This window comes from Apium graveolens, chromosome 2, assembly GCF_009905375.1.
Source record: "Apium graveolens cultivar Ventura chromosome 2, ASM990537v1, whole genome shotgun sequence".
In the NCBI taxonomy this organism is placed as follows: domain Eukaryota; kingdom Viridiplantae; phylum Streptophyta; class Magnoliopsida; order Apiales; family Apiaceae; genus Apium; species Apium graveolens.
In genome coordinates this window covers 115,159,120-115,185,923 of record NC_133648.1, presented here as the reverse complement: position 1 = coordinate 115,185,923, position 26,804 = coordinate 115,159,120, and the positions used below count along the sequence as shown (strand labels likewise).

General features: G+C 39.8%; 2 protein-coding genes across 2 annotated transcripts; both read left to right on the top strand.

The window, feature by feature from the left end:
• Positions 1 to 8,675: 8,675 nt before the first annotated feature.
• On the top strand, positions 8,676 to 9,484 carry LOC141692339 (glutathione S-transferase T2-like). The gene is made up of 2 exons (XM_074497144.1): positions 8,676 to 8,718; positions 8,793 to 9,484. Exons 1-2 carry the CDS (start codon positions 8,676 to 8,678, stop codon positions 9,482 to 9,484), a joined length of 735 nt encoding a protein of 244 aa, XP_074353245.1.
• A 476-nt stretch (positions 9,485 to 9,960) lies between these two features.
• On the top strand, positions 9,961 to 10,893 carry LOC141692331 (uncharacterized). Its single transcript, XM_074497132.1, has 2 exons — positions 9,961 to 10,258; positions 10,469 to 10,893. Exons 1-2 carry the CDS (start codon positions 9,961 to 9,963, stop codon positions 10,891 to 10,893), a joined length of 723 nt encoding a protein of 240 aa, XP_074353233.1.
• Positions 10,894 to 26,804: the final 15,911 nt, after the last annotated feature.

Genomic DNA, 26,804 nt, shown 5'->3' with positions numbered 1-26,804 from the left:
TCATCTTGACTCATCACTTCATCTTGACAACGGTGAATCTTTTCTAGCAACTCCGGTTGGAAAGTTATAGCGTAGATAGTTCCTGCAGATTCATTGGGAATACGAATCTCGATTTCCAATTTGTCGAATTCCTTGGCCAATTCTTCGCATGAAGTTAACCGATTCAATCTTTCTTTTCTGCTTAGCGCATCCGCTACAACATTTGCTTTTCCTGGATGATAACTGATTGTAACATCATAATCTTTAATTAATTCCAGCCATCGACGTTGTCGCATGTTCAATTCCTTTTGCGTAAAGATATACTTCAGACTTTTATGATCCGTGTAGATTTCACATTTTTCACCGTAGAGATAATGTCTCCAAAGCTTCAATGTAAATACGATCGCTGCTAATTCCAGATCATGCGTAGAATATTTCTGCTCATGGGGTTTAAGTTGTCTCGAAGCATATGCAATGACGTTACCGTGTTGCATCAATACACATCCTAACCCGCGATACGCAGCATCACTATAAATGACGAAATTTCCTTGCTCTTCTGGCAATACCAATACTGGTGCGATCACCAACCGATTCTTCAACTCTTGAAAACTTTCTTCACATTTATCATTCGATTCAAACTTTTCACTTTTTCGAGTTAACTTAGTCAGCGGCGTTGCTATCTTCGCAAAATCTTTGACAAATCTTCGATAATACCCTGTCAATCCCAAGAAACTTCGAACTTCTGTCGGCGTCTTTGGTCTTTCCCAATTCAACACAGCTTCAATCTTTGCTGGATCAACTTGGATGCATTCTCTACTGATGATATTCCCTAGAAATTGTACTTCCCTTAACCAGAATTCACATTTCGAGAATTTTGCATATAGTTGCTCTTTCCTCAGAATTTCTAAAGCTATTCTTAAGTGTTCCGCATGCTCTCCTTCCGTCTTGGAGTAAATCAAGATGTCATCAATGAATACAATCACAAATTTGTCCAAATATTTCTTGAATACCATGTTCATTAAATCCATAAATGCTGCTGGCGCGTTTGTCAAACCGAATGCCATTACCAAAAACTCGTAATGCCCATATCTCGTATGAAATGCAGTCTTTGGAATATCTTCAGCTTTAATCTTCAATTGATGATAACCTGAGCGTAAATCTATTTTCGAAAACCATGCAGCTCCTTTTAGCTGATCGAACAAATCGTCGATTCTTGGTAAAGGATACTTGTTCTTAATAGTGAGCTTATTCAATTCCCTATAGTTGATGCACAATCGCATGCTACCATCCTTCTTCTTCACAAATAACACTGGTGCACCCCATGGAGATACACTAGGTCGTATAATGCCTCAGTCTAGAAGATCTTGCAGTTGCATTGACAATTCCTTCATCTCAACTGGAGCCATTCGATACGGAGCTTTCGAAACTGGTTCTGTACCTGGTGCTAGATCAATCGTGAACTCGATTTCTCGATCTGGCGGTAACCCTGGAAGCTCGTCTCGAAAGACATCCGGAAATTCACATACAACTGGAATGTCTTCTATTCTAGGACTTCCTTTTTCAGTATCTAACACGTAAGCTATGTACGCCTCACATCCTTGTCGAAGCAATCGTTTGGTCTGCACTATAGTGAGAAATTTATTCTGCTACTTTTCGCCCTTGAATATTACTGTTGCATTTTCCGCAGTTCGCAATTCAACTTTCTTATTCGTGCAATCTATCTGAGCTTTATGACATGCTAACCAATCATTCCCAAAATAATATCGAATTCTCCTAGCTTAAAAGGAATTAAATCTACAGAAAAATGATGTTCGGCTACTTCTACGTCACACGCTGGACATACTCGATCTACCGGAACTTGGTCGTCATTCGCTAATTTTATAATTAACGTCTCGCCCAACCATTCAATTTCACAATGTAACTTATCAAGAAATTCTTCAGAAATAAATGAACAGGTAGCTCCAGAATCAATTAATACTTTTGAATCTACGGAGTTCACCAAAAGCGTACCTGCAATTACACTTAGATTATGCACTGCCTCTTTCATTATCATGTTAAAAGTCCCTGCTCTGGGTTGATTTAGCGGTGGTGGCGGAGGTAATGCCAATACTTTCGGAATACTGGCTGCCATTACTGGTCCTTTACAATTCATAGCGATATGCCCTTTCTTTCCGCATTGATAGCAAGTAATTTCTGCTGTTTTTCCTGTCGGACATTCGTTAGAGTAGTGCTCTTTCTGCTTGCATTTGAAACATGTCACATCTGCTTTAATACATACGCCGGTATGCTTGCGTCCACAACTTTTGCAATACGGCATCGGAACTTTAACAATTCCCTGCTGGTTGGAGACTTGGAAACGATTACCTGCTTTTTGTGTACCCTGTCCTATCCTTTTGAAATTCAGATTTGCCTGGGCTTGAAATCCTGGCTTCCTGCTGGAACGGTCTTGGAAACTTCCCTGTCCTCTGTCTCGTTGAGATCTTTCACTTTCCCCTTCGATGATCAAAGCTTTCTGGACTACAGCAGTATATGTTGTTAATTCAAAAACTGCAACTTGTCCGCGTATCCATGGTCGTAATCCCTCTTGAAATCTCTGCACTCGTTTCTCTTCAGTGTCCACCTGTTCCGGAACAAACCTAGCCAATTCATTGAATTTGGCTTCATATTCTGTTACAGACATACTTCCCTGCTTCAGCTCTAAAAACTTTATCTGCATCTGATTCTCTAAGTAGCAAGGAAAATGCTTTTCTAAAAATAACTCTTTAAACCTATCCCAAGCAATAACATCTTCACCCTCTAAAGCCTTTTTAGATTCCCACCAATAATTTGCCTCTCCCTTCAACAAGTAACTAGCAAAATCAGTCTTCTGGTCCTCACCTACCTTCACTAGTACAAAAGCTTTCTCTATTTCCTTTAACCAGGTGGTAGCTTTAATAGGATCAATAGACCCATCAAATTCTGGAGGTTTAACTAACTGAAACTGCTTAAAAGTAACAACAGGTTGAGGCTCAGGACGAGGTGGCTGTTGTAACATTTGTTGTTGTATCTGTTGTTGCTGATGCTACATCTGCTGCTGCATCATTACCATCTGTTGTAACATCAGATGGAATATTTGGTTCATGGTTTCATTAGTCTGGTCTTCGAAATTGTTGTTAGAGGTCTCAGCCCTTGTCTTTCTTTTTGGTGCCATCTTCTTCTGATAATAAAACAGGTGATATTTATTTAACAGTTTAATAAACAATTGACAGTATGTAAGAAAACAATTTATCCAGTATTAATAACATGATTTATATAAAGAAAACAGTTGCTGAATATAAAAACTAGAAATATAAGCAGTTAAATAAAATGGTTGTCCTTTTCATTTATTTATTTATTTATTTATTTATTTTATTTTTTTTCAACAGGGATTATAGTATAAAAGACTGTAAAGCAATAAAGTGAAAGTAAATGCTGTAAAACTGTAAAGACTGAAATTTAAATAAAATAAATTTGAAAAGTTCAGTTTATATATATATGACACCAGCCTCAGGTGTAAATGCTTGATACAAAATGTCTCGCTCCGCTGGAAGTCATCGGGGCTACAAGTCATATTACTACTACAGGTCAAAACCTACTACAGGTTAAACTACTAGTACACACATACACACTACTCACTAGGTTATACTATGTTGCCTCTATATACATCTATACTCTGAAGTCACTGTCTCAACTGTCCCTGACTCAGAACCCTGGTGGCACGTGACTCAACTCCTCCTGCAATGCCTATAACACTGCCTCGGTAAGTCCCAATGCTCTACGATATGCTGTCTTTGCACTAATATCCTGCTGTCTCAGATCCATAAGCTGCTGAGAACTAACTTGGTGAATCTGACATAACCTTTCCCTCAGTATGTAATCTGATCGTAATGCTCGGACGGGACCATCTGTCTGCGTCTCAAATAAGCCAAGGATCTCTCTGCACTGGTTCTGCCATCGAACCCTCTCCTCTCTCTCCGCCTGAAAATACTGATAAGTAACTGTATGATGCTCACGAAGATCCGTGCTAGAACCTCAAGAAGGTAACGGCCCATCGACTACTATCTCATCCATGAACTCCTGCTGTGGAAACTGATATACCCCGGGAACAGGGGCATAAATAGCTAAAGGGGCAGGAAATAAGATTGGCTGCTCCATAGGTGCATACACCGGTGGCTCTGCCTCTGGCTCCATCTGTGGAATATCTGGAATCTCAGGCTGCGGTACTGGAATCTGCGGCTCTAAGTCCTCCCACTATGGAAGATCAATCATATCAGGAACATCAAACATCAAAAACTCCAAAGGTGGAAAGTCATGCATCTCTGGCTCAAAATAAGGGAAATAATCAACAAAGTCTGGTACCTCTAGTGGAGGTGGTATCTCTGGTGCTGGTAATGGTGGAGGTGGTGGCAATGGAGGAAAAATCTGCACTGATGTTGGGGCTAGTACTGGTGCTGCTACTGGGTCTGACTCAGTCCGCTCTGACGACGAAGCCATCTAATAATATACCAAAGAAAAGAAAAGGTCACTAAACCATTCTAAGATTTATATTTCCCTATTCTAATCTGACCTAAATCCTAACACTATTCTTCCTAATCTGACTATCCCTATCTTATATGATCTCCCTATCCTATCTTAATCCTAATGTTCTTATTTTCAGGGACCAAACCTACAGCTCTGATGCCAAACTGTAACGCCCTCCAGACCCGCGGTATAAGTCTGGGGGTTACGAGCTAATCACCAAACCTGTACAAGCTTATTAATAAATAATAAAGAAATAAAACTAAACCCCTTAACAACTACCAGGACCTTTTTAGGTTAAAGTATGAAAATAAGAACCACTAACTACTTTTATTACAAACCAACATTTAAAATCTCACAAACTTTCTTTATTACAAACCATTGTCTAATTCATTTTAAACTAAGTTCAGCTTTTATTCAAACACACATATTATCTATCAACAGTCCACCTGCTCGGGCAACTCAAAGCTTTCTTCCTGGATTGGGATCAACACCTTGGGTATAAGAGGATCCCGAGGCTTGACCCGCTTCTTTACCACTCGTGTCCTGACGGGTTTCATATTCCTTCTTAACTGAAACAATTAGGTGAATAACAACAAAAAGGGGTGAGCCAAAATTGCTCAACAAGTCTACAAAATATATACAATGTTAAAGCAATATAACTGAATCTGTATCCCAGGTATATCTGCAAAGATATAACCTCATAAGAATCAAAAGAAGGCCATTACTGGCGAATACAAATGAACTACACTGGACTCAAGTTCGCAGCTATACCCTGCTGATCAGCCATGATACAGTGCAGATCTATATCTCACTATATAGATCCCGTCGGGCACCCAGGCACTATGGCCCATCTCAAGGATCCGGTTATGTCTCGGTCCTTAGGATTAAGTAAACTTAATCCCCAAAAGTAATGTTATTCAGTCCCTGGAATAGCAACCGGAACAATCGGTATACTTTGATATATTCTAATCACCAGAATATATCAATAATTGTGAGTAACAATTGAAATATGAATAATAAATTCAAATGAAAAGAATAATTCAAGAATCGAACTGAGATATGAATAAAGGAAATTAAAGTAATGCAAATGTAATAAGAATCTGAAGAGAATATCAGTATTCTGGAAAATAGAATAGGGGAAAAACTTGCCTTTTGAGCGACTTACTGCAATTAAATCACTTTCGTCTATCCCCTACTTGACCTGCCTTGCTGGATTAGTTTCTGTTAGAAAAATAGACTGGTTAATTCACTTTGTATTTCTGTTGCACCTTAAATCGACTTTATTTTGTTCCTACTATCTACCCATACCTTTATAACCAACTCGAATATTACATATAAGCAAGTAAGACTCGATTAACCACATAATACGCATAAGCACATAAGCACATAATCGTTTTTATAGTTAAAATAATTTTTAGAATCGAAATCGACTCGCTGATTGCTCCGTTGATCACCTTTTTCTTCAGTTCCCATTTTTCCGGAATTTTTCGAACTCGTCTCGGCACGCTTTTCGACTGATAATCAAGCAATCAATAAATTCAACTAATTTCGAGAAGAAATTAGGTCTTCATATTATTTTTAGTGAGAAAAATTCATTTTTCTGAATCAACAGGCTTTCGTTTCGCTCAATTCGGACTAACGGTTGAATTATTATCAATTAAAGACTGATAATTCAATTTATTATTCAATATAAATAATTATTGCTAATTTTTAAATCCCAAAATAATTTTTAAATAATTATTTAAGAAAAATCAAAGTCAAAAATAATTTTTCTATAATTTTTGGAGTTAAAATGAAGAAGTTATGATTTATTGAAAATTATGTGACCAATTATCGAAATAATTAATTACTTTTTAAATATTTGATAAATAAATAACTAATAAATAATTAATAGATAATTATTTACTAATTTAAAATAATTAATCCCTAATTATTAGGATTAATCATAATTTATTACAAATATTTACAACTCATCGTTATTTATTCGATTAGATCGATTATTTATAAAAAAATAATCGATATCATTAACTGGTACGTTAATTGTTAATCAATTGAGTCATTATTCGAATCATAATCCAACTCAACAATCAATTACTCGTATAAATACGAGCTACGCACTATTCTCGAATACTACCGAACTAATATATTATTATTGGAATTTAAACGTTTCGTTAATCAATTAATTATCGGTATTTAATTATATGATACGAACAATTACTGCAATATTATTCGAATAACTAACGCTCGATTAATAATTCTCATTTATCGAATCACTATTCGTAATATTAACTAATTATCGAATTATTAATCATATTATTTAATTATTTTTAATCATTATTTATTAATTAATTACCTAATTAGTAATTAATTAGATAACTAATAAATAATTAGATAAATAATTAAATAATTAATTAAATAATTACATTCGAATTTATAATTTAACAAAATAATTCAGAAATTAATAATACTATTTTTCAGAATTTAAATCTAATTTTTATCTAATTATCAGAATTATTAAAACTAATTTCTAATTTTCAGAAAATAAAATAAATATATAAAAATCCAGAAACATAAACTGAGTTCAGGGTTTGGGTTTTTAGGATCGAACCCCGGTCAATTTCCGGGTTGGAACCGGGTCGAACCCGGGTCGATGAAGAACAGCCGTCACCGTCCCAGAATCCGGCGACGGTTTCCGGCGAGGCGAAAAACACGACCACAACACTTGATTCCTGGCTGGTTTTTCTGCGTTTCTGAGGCACAGCAACACAACGACGTTCCCTCTGCTGTTTCCCCTTCGTCCTCGACGAGCCCGACGCCGGCAGAACCTAGAGCAGCGGCGGCGATGCCGCTTTCCGGCGTGACAAAAACCTGAAGCCAAACTCGACAAAACCGATGTCAATCGATTCCAAAATCGACGATCTACAAGCCTCTAACAACCATAACATCAAACAACTAACGATTTGTAAAACCCGAATTCAAGAACTAAACCCAAAAAATACAAATTTTAATTCGATCAATCAAACATTAAAAACAATTACATAATTGAAAACTACATATCATAAGCTTCAAAACGAGTACTCACATGACTGATTTGGACTCCGGAATCATGATCAAAATCGACTTTGATTCTGCTGCTCTGTTCTTGACCAAACCCTAATTCCCTTTTCCTTTTTCTGAATTTTCTAATTATTTTCTGATTTTTAATTAAAATTAACTGAAAAATTAACAGTAAATCAGGTATTTATATTTATGAAAATAATACCCTTAAATAAAATTAAGGGTCTAATTACATTCCTAATAAAAATATTTAACCCCAATTTTTATAATTTTTGGGTATTAATATTGAATTTTTAAATATCCAATAAATACAAAATTAATGCTAAAAATTCCAAAAAATTGTGAATATTACAAAAATGCAAAGAAAAATGATATATGATAATTTCATGATCATATAAAAATAAAAATGTGATTTTTGTGGGGTTTTTGGTACCCGAAGGGGCCCGGAAAAGTCATTTTTCGCGAAAAAGGTTAATTTGTAAAACGTCTAGGGGTTCAGAATAGCGATATGATATAGGCCATTTTTGACAAAATAGGGCCAATGATTTTGTTTGAAATACAGGCTTTTAAAACGTGGTTTTGAGCTGTACGGGTTTTGATATAAGATATATAATTTACGATAAAACACTCAATAAATATCCAAAACACGTTTGGATCAAAACAGATAACACGTAACACGTAGCAGTTAGGGTTTAATGACTCAACACATTTAATCACATATAAATGACATATTAATACACATATTTTATTATAAATATGATATAATATAACGTAAATTTCCCGGTCGTTACATCATCTCTCAAAAAAATTAGATTAAAAGATGAATCCAAATAACACTTCTCCTACAAATTCTCAAAATCCAAACCCTCCATTTCCATATCCATATCCAAATCCTTATTTTCCAAACACACAAAATTTTAATTTTAATTCTCAAACTCCAAATTCTCAGTATCAATTTCCACATTCTCAAAATTCTCAATTTCCATTTTCGTATCCTCCATTTTCAAATCCAGAATTTGAAACCCAACAGTCACCTGCTCAAAATTCTCCGCAATCACAAGTGCCTGCCTTTAATAATTCGAAATTTATCGATCTTAATAATGATTACGAGGAAACCGAAGATGTTCGAGAAATTACTGGACAGTAGAATTGGGTTGAAGATAAACTCTTAATAAGTGTATGGTTGAATGTATCAATTGACCCACTGGTCGGTACAGATCAAAAAGCTGATGCGTTTTGGGACCGAATTCAGCAATATTGTGTGGAAGAAAATCCCGGTGTCATCAAAAAAGGAGTTGTGGCTATAAGAAAAGGATGGCAACGAATAAATGAAGGTGCTCAAAAATATGGAGTGTGTTTTAAAAAGGCCCAGAAACTAGTCGGAAGCGGTTCAAACATGAGCAATATAATTGAAACAGCTCATTCACTTCATACAACTACGTACAAGAAGAAGTCTAACTTTAAACCACATTACTTTCAGCTTCATGGACAGCCCAAGTGGAGACCTCCTCCTTCAACTACTGAAAGTTCAAAAAGAACTAAAATAAGCTCTTCTGGAGCTTACTCATCATCAGAAAATAACGATACACCAACAAATGAGAATGTTGTTGAATCTCCGGTTCGTCCTATTGGAGTGAAAGCGGCTAAAAGGAAGGGGAAAGGGAAGGCAAGAACGGCAGAAGCAATTGATGAGTTTGAAGCCTTAAATGCTTCTGCATATAGAAAGTTGAACATAATAGAAGCAATAAATGACACTAAGCAAAAAGAAATTGAGACTCGACAAAAAGAAATTGAGGCAAAACAAACTGAGATGGATTTACAAGTCATTTTGGCAGATACTACTAAAATGAATGATGCTCAACGGAAAGCTCATTCTAAAATGCTTGAGAAAATCATGGTAAGAAGCTAGTGTTTGTTTTTATTTGTTTGTAATCTAGCCGTTGGAAGCTAGTGCTTATTTTTATTTGTTCGTAATGTAGCCGTTGGAAGCTAGTATTTGTTTTTATTTGTTTGTAATGTAGCCGTTGGAAGTTAGTGTTTGTTTTTATTTATTCGTAATCTAGTCGTTGGAAGTAAATGTTTATCTAAGAATATATTCTTTTTTTCCTTTTATATAAACGACTTGTATCAGTTATTTGAAATCACTTTCATATGGATCAAACACTAGAAATTTTAACTGAAGAATTTATTGATGAGTTTTGCTTCGATGATACTGAAGATAATCGTCGTCTCGAACTCTATCATAAAATTTATGATCAAAGCTCAAGGCCCATGCCTCGAAGAAGTATATTCAGAAATCGTGAAGCAGGGCATCAACGTCTAGTGAATGATTACTTTTCACCGAATCCAGTATACCATGAACAAACATTCCGATAAAGATTTCGTATGGGAAGGCATGTTTTTCTATGTATTGTGAATGCCATGTCAAATTTCGATCCATATTTTCAACAAAGAGTCGATGCTGTTGGAAGAAAAGGTTTATCACCATTACAGAAATGCACTGCATCAATGTGTATGTTGGCATATGGAATATCCGCGGATGCTGTTGATGACTACATTCGTATTGGAGAGAGTACTGCGATTGAGTGCTTAAAAAAATTCGTCTCAAATGTCATCATGATATTTGAGAGTGAATACTTGCGGAAGCCAAACTCCGATGATGTACAATGTCTATTACAGATGGGTGAAGCTCGTGGCTTTCCTTGCATGATGGGCAGTGTAGATTGCATGCATTGGCAATGAAAAAATTATCTTAAAGCATGGAAGGGAATGCTTATGAGTGGTCATAAAGGAGTTGCAATAATTATACTGGAAGCGGTTGCTTCATCTGATCTCTGGATATGACATGCATTTTTTGGAGTTGTTGGATCAAATAATGACATAAATGTGTTAGAACGATCGCCAGTATTTGATGACGTGCTAGAAGGTCGTGCTCCGGAGGTAAATTATACTATCAGTGGAAACACTTATAATATGGGATACTACTTAACAGATGGAATATATCCCGAATGGGCAACATTCGTTAAAATGATACCACGTCCACAAAGTGAGAAAAGGAAACTATTATCAAAATATCAAGAAAGTCAACGAAAAAACGTAGAACGAGCGTTTGGTGTGTTACGGTCTCGTTTCGCCATTGTACGTGGTCCTACACGCTTTTGGGACAAAGCAGATCTTGGAAAAATTATGAGAGCATGTATCATAATGCATAATATGATTGTTGAAGATGAGAGGGACACTTACGCCACACAATTTGGTCCTTTACCAATTTATGATGATGCATCGAATGGTTTATCGGAACCAAATTTAGGTGAATAACCATTTATCCCATATGAAACGTATATTCAAAATACGTTACAAATGTGTGATAAACGGACACATCGTAAGCTACAAAATGACTTGGTTGAGCATATCTGGGAGTTCCATAATAATTGTTAATTTTTTTTCAATTGTACTATTTATACTTTAATGCATGTGTTTTTTTTAATTTAATATTTTTAATTAGTTGAATGTATTTTAATTACGAGACATGTCTTTTGTTTTAATATTATTTTTTTTACTAATTAATTAGGATTATTGCAATTGAATTATTATTAAGTTGAAATAAATTTACATAATAAGATATTACACAATTTCATATTATATAATATAATATAAGAGCAAATAGTCCTACTGTAGTGACTGGGCACCAACATTGGAGGAGGTTGCCCATTTGAGAAGCAATTCCATTTACGTTCACATGGCCTGACACCTTTTACAACAAATGGCAAATGGCCTCAGCACCGGAGGTGCTCTTAGCTTCATCAAACTGACACAAACTCACTTGGCTTTACCAGATTCTTTCCTCTTTCCTTCTCTTTCTTTTAACTTTGTTCTAGTATCATTTTTGTCTTCCTCTTTGCTTAAAACTGACTAGTAATGGCTTCTTCTTTTTTATGACAACTACGTTTAGATACTCAACTAACTAAACAAACTGCACAGTCGTGTAGCAGTTAGCAGGGAGAATGGAATGCATGTAATATGCTTCATTTATTTTCACTTGTACATGTAAGTTTACCTTTTGCGTATAGCGTGCAGAAATTAATTTACAAGGAATTTTGGAAGTTGGGTGGGATGGTTCGAATCGAAATCAGAGATTTTTCAAAAATTTAAATAATGATATTGCATTAACATTCTCAGGTGTTCTAAAATTTGGACGGGAGGAGAATTTATGATTATATCTTAAATGCGGTTTAACTCACTGCACGTGATTTGCAGACTATTGTGTGAGCTCATATGATTTACCCAATGTGCTCCCAGAGTGTAGCGGCTGCGGGTTAACTACGATAATAAAAAAAATTGGAAATCGTACCTTTCACTTATTAATCAAATAATCGGATTTAATTAAATAATAATATTTTTATTTTATTTAAATTTTATTGACCTTTCATAAAAATTACAAAAAAAATAATACCACATATCATTATTTCATATTTGATATTCAAGTTTTTTAATACATACTTTTATATAGTTGATTTATACATAATAATTAATACTCACTAATAAGTAGTAGTTCGAAAGTTAGCACCTATTATATATAAATTAAATATAAATTCATAATCTACTAAAATTAGTAACATAACAAATCAAATACAGGAGATTGTGAAGGAAAAATAAGAATATTTAAATTTGAAAAAAGTTATTCAATTATTAGAGATTAGGAATTAGTGACATATGATACTATGACAGTCAATCTAAGTCAATATATTATAATTAAATATTAACTATTATTTTGAATTTTAAATATTTTTTTAAAATTATTTTTATTAACTTTCACCATTTCACCGACTTGACCGATTTTTGACCAAATCAGCCGATTTTTAACTAACTTTTAGAAAAACACACTATGACCGGATTTCTGTCGAGACGGTACATGTTCGAACTCTGATTAATTGGTTAATGGCTGATTTTTATAACACTGTTCTCGAGTTGCAAATGAGAGAGAAGAGAAAAAAAATTGGAAATATTCTTCCGTAAGCGTGTTCCCAAGTTTTTCGATAAAAAACGGAAATAAGAACAAATAATTAATTTTCTTTCAAAAAAATGTCTCCCCATTTTTAAAATGGTTTACAAGATAATTAATTTCTAAGTCTGATAAAAGAACACCCCTTAAATCTTTTTCAAACATCCTGAAAATAAGAACAAATAAAATACACAGAATATATTAATTATACTAGGAGAAAATTATATCAAACTAAAAAAAATAATATAAGAAATGAATGTATATATAATACATAAAGAAAAAAAGTGTAACTAAAGAAAATTTTTAGTTAAACATAAACAAGTCAACAAAATGGCATGCCAGTGCCTCTAAAAGACCATAATATATATCATCAAATAATTTACCCGTAAGAGTAATAATAGCAATAACAGCTTCCAAGGCATTAATTGAAATTATCCAGTTAAAAAATTAATCAAATAATTGTGTGAATTAACTTTAATTAATAAAGTAATTGAAAAGATATATACAATCAATTACTCCCTCTATCCCTCCCATTTGTTTACACTTTCCTTTTTGGATGTCCCTTCCAATTGTTTACATTTCAAAATTTTCCAAAAATAGTAAAGTTTTTTATAATATAAAAAGTAACTACATCTACTAATTCTCTCCACTATACCCACTTTATACATATAATATTAATCGGTCCCACTATGTTACTCACTTATTTAACTTTCCTCCACTAATTTATCATTTTTCTTAAACTCCATACCCAACCCAAATGTAAACATTTGGGAGGAACGTAGGGAGTAATATACTAATTACGACTAAACTAATTCACTGATTATTGATAGGGCATAAGAGACCCGGGCAAGAGTCAACCTGGACTAAAGGGGTCAGGCTCAACCGACCTGCTAAGACCCCCCTCTCCCAGGCCAATCAAACATAGGAGCCCAGGCCCGGGTCTATCCTACTTCCCGGATCCGGATCCGCCTGCATACCTGGATCCGGATCGGGGCCAAAACCACAGTGAGGGAGGTCTCAGCAGACACATCACATCCCACAACCCGCCAAGGAGGGGTACGTGGGCACGTGACTATGACAGCTATCAACAACCAACACCCCAGACAAGCACGGCGCGTGTCAGAGGCCGTTAGGACACTCTGGAGGTGGTCCTCCCCTGGACACGTGTAAGCAATCTGCCCAAGCCAGGCGTCCTTCGCTCCCAAGATCCAACGACCCAGATTTAGAGGTAACTACCCCTAAACCCTATCTTGGGGCTATATATACCCCCAAGACTGAAGGGTTTAGGGGTTGGGAAATAATTTCTCTTGCACTCACACTCACATACACTCAAAACACACAGCAGCCATCACATATACACATCCACACACAAACACAGCAGCCTCTAAATTACATAAATATACATACCTTCGTCTTCTCCCAAGCCTGTTCTCATTCTCACACCGGAGGCGCCGTGGGAGCCAAACCCCCCTTCCGGTGTTGTTTTGCAGGCGCCCAACCAGCAGCTACACCTCACCCCCGCACAGAAGGTCCAGGAATGCCGTCGGACGGAGCCGCCCGCTCACCGGAGCTATCATTTGGCGCTAGAAGGAGGGGGCTCCATCCTTGGGTCTCGGTGCCCCTGGATTCATCTTCATCAGCAAACTCTTGAGAGAGTCCACTTTCAAACCTGTAAGAACATAAACAACCAAACCCTTTCTTGAATATGAGTTTTCATTTTAGCCACGTTTGTATGAGCTTCTCGCTTTAGGCCGTGTTTGTGTGAGCCCGCTCTTGTTTATTTAGTTTTAGTTGTTTAGGGTTTGATAATCTTGGTAATCTCGAAGCTTGGGGTTTAATAGTCTTGGTGATTAAAACCCAGAACTGTTTTAGCTTGCATATTTTCTTTTGTGTTCAAGAGCCTGCTGTTCTTGTTTGGTATTATTGCTAGCAAAACCCAGAAAATTTGCTTGCTGTTATTCTGGAAAATTTTTGTGACATTCAAAAGAGCAACCTCAGATCCACATTTGTAGCCTCAAATCTTGGTCAGTTGTCTGTACAATTGTGGTAATGGCAAGAGCAGGAAAAAGTACAGCTGGTAGGCCCTCCGCCAGTACCCACATTCAGGATCAAGACCCCTCTCAAGTTCAAGAACCTGGGGGAGACAGGGAGACCTTCCAGGAGCAACCACTGACACAACATACTCCAATCAGGGATGCTAGAAATGTCATAGAGCTAAATCAGTACAAGTACACCAATGTTCCAGTTGCAGAGGAGCATATGGCTAACTTAACAAGCCATGAACTTGCTGAAGCAATCAGGCTCTACAGAGATGAACAAGCCCGGGCTCAGATGGAATTTGAGCAAGATGATGAGCAAGAAGAGTCCGGGGACTCTCAGCAATCCAGGAGATCTGTCTTCGACCGAATTGGGGCTAAGGCAAAAAAGAATCAAAAGGAGCCTAGCAAGAAGGAGATAGAAGCAACCAAAAAGAAAAAGCTAGAAGAAATTAGAGAAAAGATAAGAAAAGAGGAGGAGGAAAAGCTGGAGCAAAAAATTCAGAAAAGAATGCAGATGGAGGAGGAGAGACTCCTAGCTAAAACAAAAGGAAAAAGAACCCGGAGGGACCCTACCCCCGAACTCATTTCCGATGACGAAGAGGAGGGTCAGAAAGACCTCAAGGAAATGATCTACGAGCTCCAGAGAAAAATGGAGAAAGAAACCGGGGTGGAAGTTGGGGAAGCCCTCACGCCCTTCAGCCACTCCCTAGAAGCCATCCCCCGACAGAAAAATCTCAAACACTACAACTTCGATTCTTTCGATGGGCTGGGGGATCCGGAAGAGCACCTCAACTATTTCGAACAGATATCTCAGATATACTATTACAACGACTTGACGAAATCCAGATTCTTCGCCTCGACCCTCAAAGGGGGGGCTCAAAGATGGTTCAGCAGAATCCCATCAAGAAGCATCCACTCCTGGAAAGAATTCAGAGAAGCCTTCCTTAGAAGATTCAGAGCCAATAAAACACATGAAATGCACATGTGCCACTTGGAGACAATCCGCCAGTACGATAACGAAGCACTCTCAGCCTACATGCGGAGGTTCCAGGAAGCCATCAACAAAGTTTCGAATCTCGATGAAAGGGAGGCTCTAAGCATATTTTGAAGAAACCTGGATCCAGAACACAATGAGAGATATATTGTGGAACTGATAAACAAGGAGCCCCAAAGCCTGGCCGCTGCTTATTCTATGGCAGCCCGGTTCATAAAAGAAACGGATGTTCTCCAGGCAATGAGAATGACTCGGAATGGAGGGAACAGGAACAAATCTTCTGATGACCGACCGAAAGGGGGTTACCATCAGGAGAAAAAGTTCAAACAAAGCAACCAAACCCAGCAAACAAACGTTGTACAAAACACCCCAATATTCCAAAGATTGGGTCCTAAAACAGAATCCAAAAGTGATCCCGGTCCCCCTAGGTAGCAAAGGGAGCCTAGGCAAGAGCCAGAGTGGACACAACTAAACAGGACCCGGGAAGAGATATTGAAGGAGATCAAGGGAAAGCCATTCTACTATCCTCCAAAGCCAATGCAGACTCCCCCAGAGAGCAGGCCTTACAACAGACAGTGCGACTATCATGAAACCCATGGGCACAAGACTGAGAATTGTCTCTCTTTAAAATACTTCATTGAAGATCAAGTCAAGAAAGGCAACCTGAATCAATACATCTCAAGGGAGAAAAATCAGAGAGAGGAAAGGCAAAGAAAAGGTAAGAATGTGGTAAATGTGGTCATGGGAGGCTCACACTCTCCCCCTAGGAGCCCGGGCTCAGGAGATGAGGTATTCTCAATTCAATCCTACCCGGAGATGATGATCTCATTCAGCAGCAAGGATTATGAAGGGGTCAACCAAAATCACAACGAAGCCTTGGTGGTAACACTTGATATCTTTGACAACGAAGTGAGAAGGATGCTGATTGATAATGGATCTTCAGTAAACATACTCTTCAAGCATACTGGTGACCGGATGAAGCTAGGGAGCGTGCGCTCAAATGAATGCCGAGAGGACCCTCTGTATGGGTTCGGGAACAACTTGGTCCCGATCCAAGGAACTTTGTACTTGCCAGTGATGTTTGGATCGGCCCCAAACCAAGTTACCCATGTGATTAAGTTCTACGTGATCAATACTCCCTCATCTTATAACGGCATAATCGGGCGCTCAGCCTTGACCAGGATCCAAGCAATCACCTCCATATCACATTTGAAAATCAAGTTCCCAACCCCAACCGGGGTAGGACAAATCAAGGGAGACTATGAGGTAGCTGAAAGATGTTATAGCCAGGCTCTGGTAATGGCTGAGACCCATCAAGACAACAAGAGGAAGGCAGTCGTGCTCCTGAAACAGCAAAGTATTAAGAAACATCGCCAACAATCAAGGGACGATGGGAGAAAAGAAGTTCAGGTCATAGAGACCCTCTCAGATCCAAAAGCAACAAAACAAGGCTCAAAAGAACAAAAAAGCAACCAAGTCACAGAAGGGATTGAATTGGGCCTAGGCATTGACCAAACCAACCCTACTGTGCAAGCAACCAACCCAGAAATGACTGAAGAAAGAAACAATAAAGAGATGACAGCCCAGGCTCAGATTTATATAAAAAAGAACACAGAGGCTCGGATTCAGAAGATGGTATCAGATACGGATCAATCCAAGATAGAGGCCGCTGTTGAAACAGAAACAATTCTGATCAGTACAAGCGATCCTTCAAAAAAGATAAAGATAGGATCCGGGATCGAGGCTAATTTCAGAAAAGACTTGGTGTCACTACTCCAAGGGTACTCTGATATATTCGCTTGGACCCCGAAAGAAATGCCTGGGTTGGATGAATCCATAGCGATGCATAGCTTGGACGTCAACCCAGAGAGGAAGCCAGTCAAGCAAAAGAGAAGAAATTTTGCCCCGGAAAGGCAGAAAGCAATCGATGAAAAAATTGAGAAACTACTGAAAGCTGGAATAATATGCGAAGTCAAGTACCCAGAATGGCTGGCAAATGTAGTGATGGTAAAAAAGCAAACGGAAAGTGGAAAATGTGTATCGATTACACAGACTTGAACAGTGCATGCCCCAAAGACCCCTATCCCTTGCCAAATATTGATCAATTGATCGATGCAACCTCTGGGCATGTGATGATAAGTTTCATGGACGCCTACTCGGGGTACAACCAGATCAAGATGAATCCCAGAGACATTCTAAAGACAGCCTTCATCACCCACAGGGCGGTCTATGCCTATGTAATACTGCCGTTCGGATTGACTAATGCGGGAACAACATATCAAAGGGCAATGAATAAAATCTTCAAGGACCAGATTGGAAGAAACCTGGAATCATATGTCGATGACATGATTGCAAAGTCCACAAGCATCCCCGGGCACATAGGAGACCTGAGAGAATGCTTCGATAACCTGAGAAAGTACTCACTCAGGCTCAATCCAGAAAAATGCACATTCAGAGTAGGGGCAGGAAAATTTCTTGGATTCATGATAAGCAACCGAGGAATTGAAGCCAACCCAGAAAAGATAAAGGCAATCCAAGAGATGAAGGCCCCCAGAGCACAAAAAGATGTGCAAAAGCTAGCAGGATCACTAGCAGCACTCAGAAGATTCATCTCCAAACTAGCTGAGAGATGCCTACCCTTCTTTGACCTATTAAAAGGAGCAACCAATAAGAGAGAAGTTAATTGGATCCCGGAATGCCAAAGCGCATTTGAAGAAATCAAAAGGTACCTTTCTCAACCCTCTGTGTTAACAAAAGCTCAACCCGGGGAACCCCTATCCCTTTACCTGTCAGCAGGGGACCTGGCAGTTGGAGCAGCCTTGATCAGGGAAGAGAATGGAAAACAGCAACCAGTTTATTATGTGAGCCAAGTGCTAAAAGATGCAGAGACCCGGTACCCGAGGCTAGAAAAGTTTACTTATGCCTTAGTCACAGCATCCAGGAAACTCAGACACTACTTCCAGGAAAGGGAGATACGAGTTGTAACAAATCAACCATTAAGGAAGATAATACACAAGCCAGATGTCTCAGGGAGGTTGGTAAATTGGTCAGTTGAGCTAAGTCAGTTCAATCTAAGTTTCATTCCTAGAACAGCAATCAAATCCCAGGCTCTAGCTGATTTCATCATAGAATGCAATTTCCCAGAAGAAGAGCCCGTGCCCATGAGCATTGACCCTGAGAGAAACACAGATCAAGAAACAAAAGTCTGGGCTCTCAAAGTTGATGGTTCTTCAACAAATGAAAGATCGGGAGCCGGGCTCATCCTAAAGAGCCCAGAAGGGTTCACAATCCAAACAACAATCTCATTTGCATTCTCAGCAACAAACAACCAGGCAGAGTACGAGGCCTTGATTGCAGGATTAAAGCTAGCAAGAACACTCAGGATTCAGAATCTCAAAATCTACAGCGACTCCCAGATCGTCGTAAAGCAAACAAATGGCGAGTACATAGCCAATGATCCAGTTCTAGCCAAGGACCAGGCTCTGGTCCAAAGCTACCTAACCTCCATACCAAAAATCCAAGTCATCCAAATCAGCAGAGATGAGAATTCAGAAGCTGATGCATTGTCTAAACTTGTTCAAAATTCGTCAGACCTGGATTGCTCCGTCTACTTCGAAGAATTGCAGAAACCAAGCACAGAATATGAGGAAGTCATGGAGATAGAAAACAGTCCGAATTGGATGACTCCATTCATTAACTACTTGGAAAAGGGAGAGCTCCCGGAGGATAAAGGGAAGGCTCAAAGGTTAAAAGCAAAAGCTTCGAAATTCTTCATGGAAGAGGGAATACTCTATCGCCGGACCTTCTCCTCCCTAACCCTCAAGTGCATAGGCCCAGGAGAGGCACAATACTGCCTCATGGAAGTTCACGAAGGAATCTGCGGGGACCACATGTCCGCAAAAGCACTAGCTCACAAAATCATAAGGCAGGGGTACTACTGGCCTACTATCCACCAGGATTCAATAGACTTTGTGAAAAAATGCAAGGAATGCCAACTCTTCAGCAATGTGACACGGATGAGCCCAGTCCTACCCTCCTCAGTCTTGTCACCAATCCCATTTGTTGTATGGGGCATTGATATCTTGGGACCCTTTCCCAGGGCCAGAGGAGACCTCAGGTACTTACTAGTATCAATTGATTATATGACAAAATGGGTAGAGGCAAAGGCAATGAGAACAATAAACCAACAAGACTGCATCAAGTTCATGGACAACATATTGATGAGATTTGGGATCCCAAGGGTACTGGTCTCAGATAATGGTCCACAGTTCGTTGGTTCAGAATTCGAATCCTACCTTCAAGAAAGGGGCATCCGGCACAAGAAGTCATCAGTAGCCTACCCTCAAGGAAACGGCCAAGTTGAAGTAACAAACCGAATACTTCTCAGGGGGATAGAGAAGAGACTAAGGGAAAGCAAAACCAAATGGCCAGAAGAATTGCCTAATGTAATTTGGGCATACAGAACAAGCCCCAGAACAAGCACAGGAGAAACCCCCTTCAAGCTGGCTTATGGAACTGAAGCCATGCTACCAATTGAAGTAGGATCCCCCTCCCATCGAGCAATCAACTTTGATGAGATAGCAAATGAGGATGGGCTCAGAACGAATATTGAGCTAATTGATGAAGTCCGAGACCAGACAGTGGCAAGAATGGAAAAATATAAGCAGAAAACAAGAGAGCACTTCAGCAAGAAGTCCCGGGTCAAAAACTTTCAAGTTGGAGACCTGGTACTTCGAGACACGGAAGCTTCAGACCCCACCAACACTGGAAAGCTAATGCCAAAGTGGGAAGGCCCATACAAAGTCAAGGAAGTTCTAAGGCCAGGAACATACAAGCTCATGAACATGGATGAGTCTGAAGTACCGAATACATGGCATGGACTCAGGCTCAGAAAGTTTTACCAGCAGAAAAATCAACCAAAAGCAACCAGAACTTGTAGCCTATGGCAAGCAACCAATCTATGATCCTATATCTTGTATGAAAAAATTTGCAAATCAATGAAAAGAGTTTTCCTTTCCTAGAAAGTTATCATTTTTAAATTACCAGTTATGGAAGCAAAAAACAACCCGGGCACGTTCTCATACCTGGGTTAGAAGAAACAACAAAAGCTACCACTATTTGCTTAGAAAAATTCTAAGTAAATGGAGCAATCACCAATCCGGGTTAGACATACCCGGATTGAAAGAAAATTTAAAATCAAAAAATAACCCGGATTAGCATTCAAATCCGGGTTACAAACAACCATTATGCACTTAAATTTTCCAAGTACATAAAGCAAAAAAACAAACATCAACCCGGGTGGGTCTTATACCCGGATTGAAAACAAATTTAAAAGCAAAAAATAGCCCGGATTAGCATTCAAATCCGGGTTACAAACAACCATTATGTACTTAAATTTTCCAAGTACATAAAGCAAAAAAGCAAACATCAACCCGGGTGGGTCTTATACCCGGATTGAAAACAAATTTAAAAGCAAAAAACAGCCCGGATTAGCATTCAAATCCGGGTTACAAACAACCATTATGTACTTACATTTTCCAAGTAGATAAAGCAAGAAAGCAAACATCAACCCGGGTGGGTCTTATACCCGGATTGAAAGCAAATTTAAAAGCAAAAAACAACCCGGATTATCATTCAAATCCGGGATGCAAATAAACATTAGGTACTTAAATTCTCCAAGAAAATAAAGCAAAAAAGCAAACATCAATCCGGGTTCAACATACCCGGATTGAAAGCAAAATTAAAAGCAAGTACATAAAGTAAAAAAGTAATAATCAACCCAGACACTGTCCCATACCCGGACCAAACCCGATATGAATCCAGTCCGGATTAGGGGAAATAACAAGGATCCGGATTGCTCAAAAAGGAAAAACAACAGAAAAGAAAAGCAAACATTTTCTACGACGAAAGAAAATTTTAAAGAAGGATCTGGATTGACATCAACCCGGAACAAATCCAAATATTACATATAGTTCAAATTGAAGTACGAAATCAAGAAATCCTAGAAACGAAATTACATGGACTGGGCCCGAGAAGCTTTGCAAAGCTGGTCCAGGTCTATAGGAAGCTGGGGCTCGGACCATCGTAGGGTTCCGGTTCACCTTGACCCTGCTCAACAACAGCCTTTGCAGCGAGGAACTCCTGAATAAAGCTCTCCCAGGAAGCAAAGGGGTCAGTTTTGATATGGCGCTCGGCAACTACCCAGGACCTGCGCACCTCGGGAACCCCGGCCTGAGCAACCTCGAAGTCATAAACATCGCTGGCCTTGAACTCAGCAATGATGGCCTCCTTGTTCAGATTCTCTTTAGCAGCAAGCTCGGCCTTGAGCCTCTCAACTTCCTGGGCCAGCCCCTCGGCCCGGGTCTCCGAATTCTTCAGTTTCTCATTTAACCCGGCCTCCACAACCCGGAACCCCTCCCAGGCCTCCTCCAGCTCACCCCTCAGGGAATCAGAAAGCATCTTCTCGGCTTTAGTCCGGTTGTTAGCCTCCTTGAGCTCAGTGAAGGCAACATCGGAGCAGATAGATATCGCACTCCCGAGCTGAGAAATAAAAAAAAGGAGAACATTATAAGCAAAAAGTGGATTGGGGGGCATAATCCGGAACTACGGGCTTAAAAATTCAGAAGTTACCTGCCCCCATTGACCTGTGACCCTCTTCAAGGCAGCAGTCATATTATAATCCTCAACCTCCTCCCAATCTTCCTCGGAGGGGATACTGGACATGAACCCGGCTAGGTCGATTAGAGTTTTGGTTCCTATCTTCACGGCCTCCCCATCCGGTCCCTTCCCCTCCGAGTCGCATATGACCCGGTCAGCAACAACAGTTTTTCCGCGAGGAGGCTTTCCCGGGGCGGATTTCCTCTTCTTCGAAGGAGGTTCCTCATCAGAGATTTCCTGGACGTCTGGGTCCTTAGCCAGGGGAGCATTACCCGGATCAACCACATTCCGGGGGGCAGAAGATTCGGCACCACCTTCTGCATCCGTAGATCCGGATCCGGTACCAGGGGCCCCCTTTGTTGTCTTGTATGCCAATCCCAATGAGTTAAAAGCTGCTGCATAAGCTGAAGAAGACATTATGGCCCGGGATGCGGGGTTGTAATGCGGCAAACCTGAAAAATGGAAAAGGAAAACTATCACCATAGGATTGATAAAAATGCAAAGACTACCAAATCCGGAAATAGAATACTGCAGTAAGCCCGGACCATGTCAAGACGTTTTATGCAAATTAGCTACAAGTAAAAAATCAAAAGATACAGAAAAGCAGAGGGACCCGGATCAAAGACCAAAATAGACTTTGATCCGGACCAAAAATTACAAGATGCAAGCAAAAGGAAGGTAATCCGATTCTCCAAGCTGGGATGGGGACCCGGATCAAAAAAAAACATTAAACAAGAACTTACAGCCAAGTTGGAACAGGAGTTTATGGTTCATAAACGTATCCCGGGTTGGCTGGAACCCGAGACTACCACAAAATTTTCTAATTTGATCTACAGCCTCCCCCTCTAAGATCTCTGGGTTGAACTTCGTCTTAACCTCCCCAGCTGTGAAATAAGGAAGATACTCCAAATCGTACCCCTTCAACATCAATATCTCCCCATTCCAATGTTTCAAAGAAGTCTGGTGCATAACCGATTTAGACCTACCCGGACCAAATCCGCACTCTGCTGCCCGAAATCTCAGCTCATAAAAAGGTTTCCGGCTTGACCTAGAAAGATAAAATATCTGGTGGAACAACTTGAAGGTAGGCATGAGCCCGGCCTTGTTGCAGCAAGCTATGAACCAAGTCATAGACTTTATTCCATTTGGAGTTATCTGTATGGGGGATATCCTATAGACATACTTACACAGGTGCTTGAGAAAAATATGGCAGCGTGGGCTCCACCCGGACCTTAAATGCTCCAGCGAGACCGGGACAAAACCATCCGCAGGACGATGGAAGATCCTCTCATACGGCTCGGGCCACCTCCAAGCGATATCAGGAGTCAACTGAAAAGCAGCCCGAATTGCCTTGTCCATATCACCCGGGTCAGCTTCAGCATAAAAATCCTTCAGCTGGTAATGATCCCGGCTGATCCCAAATGAAGCAAAAGCTGCCTCCAGGGCGCCCTGATCATAAACGCCCGGGTGGCCATCCTCGTGCCTCTCGTATCTGACTCGGGTGTAGTATATGCTATCTTCAAACCCGGGTGGCTTTCTAACAAAGTGATATTTAATATCGGACCAGCGGCCATCCGGGGTGAAAATAATAGAGTTCTCTGGAAGCCTCTTGAACCAGAAGCTCGTAATTGTTCCCACGGACCCGGACCCCTTTCTAACCATTTCGCCCCGGATCTGTTCTCTACCAGACGAATCCGGATCACTCTCCTCGTCAGAAAAGTTGGGATAACAGTTGTATACTTTCCTAGCTCGCTCTTTGATCCGGACCATATACCTATTAAAATGAAGGTCAGTTAGTCTGGGCCCTACAGATTTTATTTGTCTTGCTAAGTGGTCCGGATCAGGTACGTTATGTTAATTTTATTATAACCTAATGATCCGGACCACCAATGCAAGTCCAACCCGGAAAAACATCAACGATCCGGATCATGTTAACTACAATACACAAAAGCAAACCACAATGGACCCGGATCTTGATGACAAGAACCCAGATCCGGATCCATAGAAACAGAAAACTTGAGACAAAACCCATATACCCGGATCCCAACGGCAAGTACCCATGCCCGGATCAAAAGCAACCAAAAACAAATAAAACCTAAGTTATACAATCCTACCATAAACCTCCCCCAAATCCGGACCCTACACCCCAACCCGGATCAAAATCAAAACCCTAACCCACAAACAGTGAACCCAAGAATCAAACAGCGAAATTAGCACCTTTTACCTATACACACAATTATATTCTCTCAAGAACACGAAGAACAAACAGAGAAAACCCAGAAAAATCGAGCCCAAAAACTCAAAATCAAACAAAAACACAACGAAAACCTACAGATCTAAGCATAAACACACGAAATAAGCACCAACAAGCAACAAAAATGAAGCCGAAAATCATGATTTCTACTACTTATGTGCGGATGAAAAAGCAAAATCAAGGCATACAAAAACTCGGAGGAAATAAAAGCAAAATCGAAAAGAAAAACAGAGGAATAAAGCAAAAAAGCAAGTGAAGATCTTACAAGTTAATGGAGGATTAATGGCGAGACCGGCGAGACACGGCGGAAGAATCAACCACAAACACTGTGATTTGCAGAAAAGCGAGAGAGAGAAGAGAAAAACAAAGGACTGTTGAGTTTCTTTTGTGAAAATAAAAAATGAAATGGAAGAGGGGAGGCAGTCTTTTATAGGCCCAGGAAAGAGTAACTCCCCTGCCACGTGGCAGGATCCTACTGGTTCCAGAAGCAGTTACAAATTTTTTTTTAATACATATATATGTGTAATTACACACATATAAATGCAAATTAAACCCATAATGATTATGGGCCGAGTTTTTAGGAAATAACTGCCCAAAAATTCAAATTCGTGGGAGGGAATAAACTGAAAGACGTTACAAATCCCAAACTTTTCAAATTCCACAGCCCAATACCTGGATCAATAGCAAAAATCCGGATCATTGTCAACCAGGATTATTCTACTATTCTACCTTAATCCGGATTGGCATCTACCACACCAGATCCGGATTGGGGGGCAACCAGGAGCATGAATTTTTCCTAAGCAACTATTCTACCTCAATCCGGATTGGCATCTACCACACCAGATCCGGATTGGGGGCAACCAGGAGCAGGAATTTTTCTAAGGCATCAACCATTCTACCTTAATCCGGATTGACATTCATTACACAAGATCCAGATTGGGGGGCAACCAGAAGCAGGAATTTTTCTGAAGAAACTATTCTACCTTTATCCGGATTGGCATCCATTACACCAGATCCGGATTGGGGGGCAACCAGGAGCACAAATTTTTCTGAAGCAACTATTCTACCTTAATCCGGATTGGTATCCATTAAACCAGATCCGGATTGGGGGGCACAGGAGCATGAATTTTTCTTTACTAAGCCAAATATGCAACCCTACTCTACTCCCTCATCTAGAAAATCTGCATAAGGGAGTGGGGGGCAAATGATAGGACATAAGAGACCCGGGCAGGAGTCAACCTGGACTAAAGGGGTCAGGCTCAACCGACCTACTAAGACCCCCCTCTTCCAGGCCAATCAAACATAGGAGCCCAGGCCCAGGTCTATCCTACTTCCCGGATCCGGATCCGCCTGCATACCTGGATCCGGATCGGGGCCAAAACCACAGTGAGGGAGGTCTCAGCAGACACATCACATCCCACAACCCGCCAAGGAGGGGTACGTGGGCACGTGACTATGACAGCTATCAACAACCAACACCCCGGAAAAGCACGGCGCGTGTCAGAGGCCGTTAGGACACTCTGGAGGTGGTCCTCCCCTGAACACGTGTAAGCAATCTGCCCAAGCCAGGCGTCCTCCGCTCCCAAGATCCAACGACCCAGATTTAGAGGTAACTACCCCTAAACCCTTGGGGCTATATATACCCCCAAGACTGAAGGGTTTAGGGGTTGGGAAATAATTTCTCTTGCACTCACACTCACATACACTCAAAACACACAGCAGCCATCTCATATACACATCCACACACAAACACAACAGCCTCTAAATTACATAAATATACATACCTTCGTCTTCTCCCAAGCCTGTTCTCATTCTCACACTGGAGGCGCCGTGGGAGCCAAACCCCCCTTCCGGTGTTGTTTTGCAGGCGCCCAACCAGCAGCTACACCTCACCCCCGCACAGAAGGTCCAGGAACACCGTCGGACGGAGCCGCCCGCTCACCGGAGCTATCAATTATGACTCTGTGATTTGTGACTCATATGTCAGATCCAACAGTGACTTTCAATAACCGATAAAAAAATGATTAAACTTTGATTTTGCGCCTGCAAGAATTGGAAAAACCCATTTTGAACCCTTTGTTTTTGATAAACAATATATTACTCGATGTACTGTATAATGGGAGGTTTAGTTGAAAACAGAACACCAAAAAAATTAGAAATTTTGATGTCAAAATTACTCAACTAGAAGTATTCCCAAGAAATTGATGATTTGGATTCAAAACAAAATGAAAATAATTATGAAGAAAAGCATCGATTAGGTCAAGAACTTTGTATTGATAATTC

Excerpts from the sequence above, each read along its gene's own strand:
- LOC141692339 (XM_074497144.1), top strand. The coding sequence starts at position 8,676 with ATGATTACGAGGAAACCGAAGATGTTCGAGAAATTACTGGACA. Across the intron at positions 8,719-8,792 it reads GTTCGAGAAATTACTGGACA|ATCAAAAAGCTGATGCGTTT; the intron begins GTAGAATTGGGT and ends TGGTCGGTACAG.
- LOC141692331 (XM_074497132.1), top strand. The coding sequence starts at position 9,961 with ATGGGAAGGCATGTTTTTCTATGTATTGTGAATGCCATGTCAAATTTC. Across the intron at positions 10,259-10,468 it reads ACAATGTCTATTACAGATGG|AACGATCGCCAGTATTTGAT; the intron begins GTGAAGCTCGTG and ends TAAATGTGTTAG.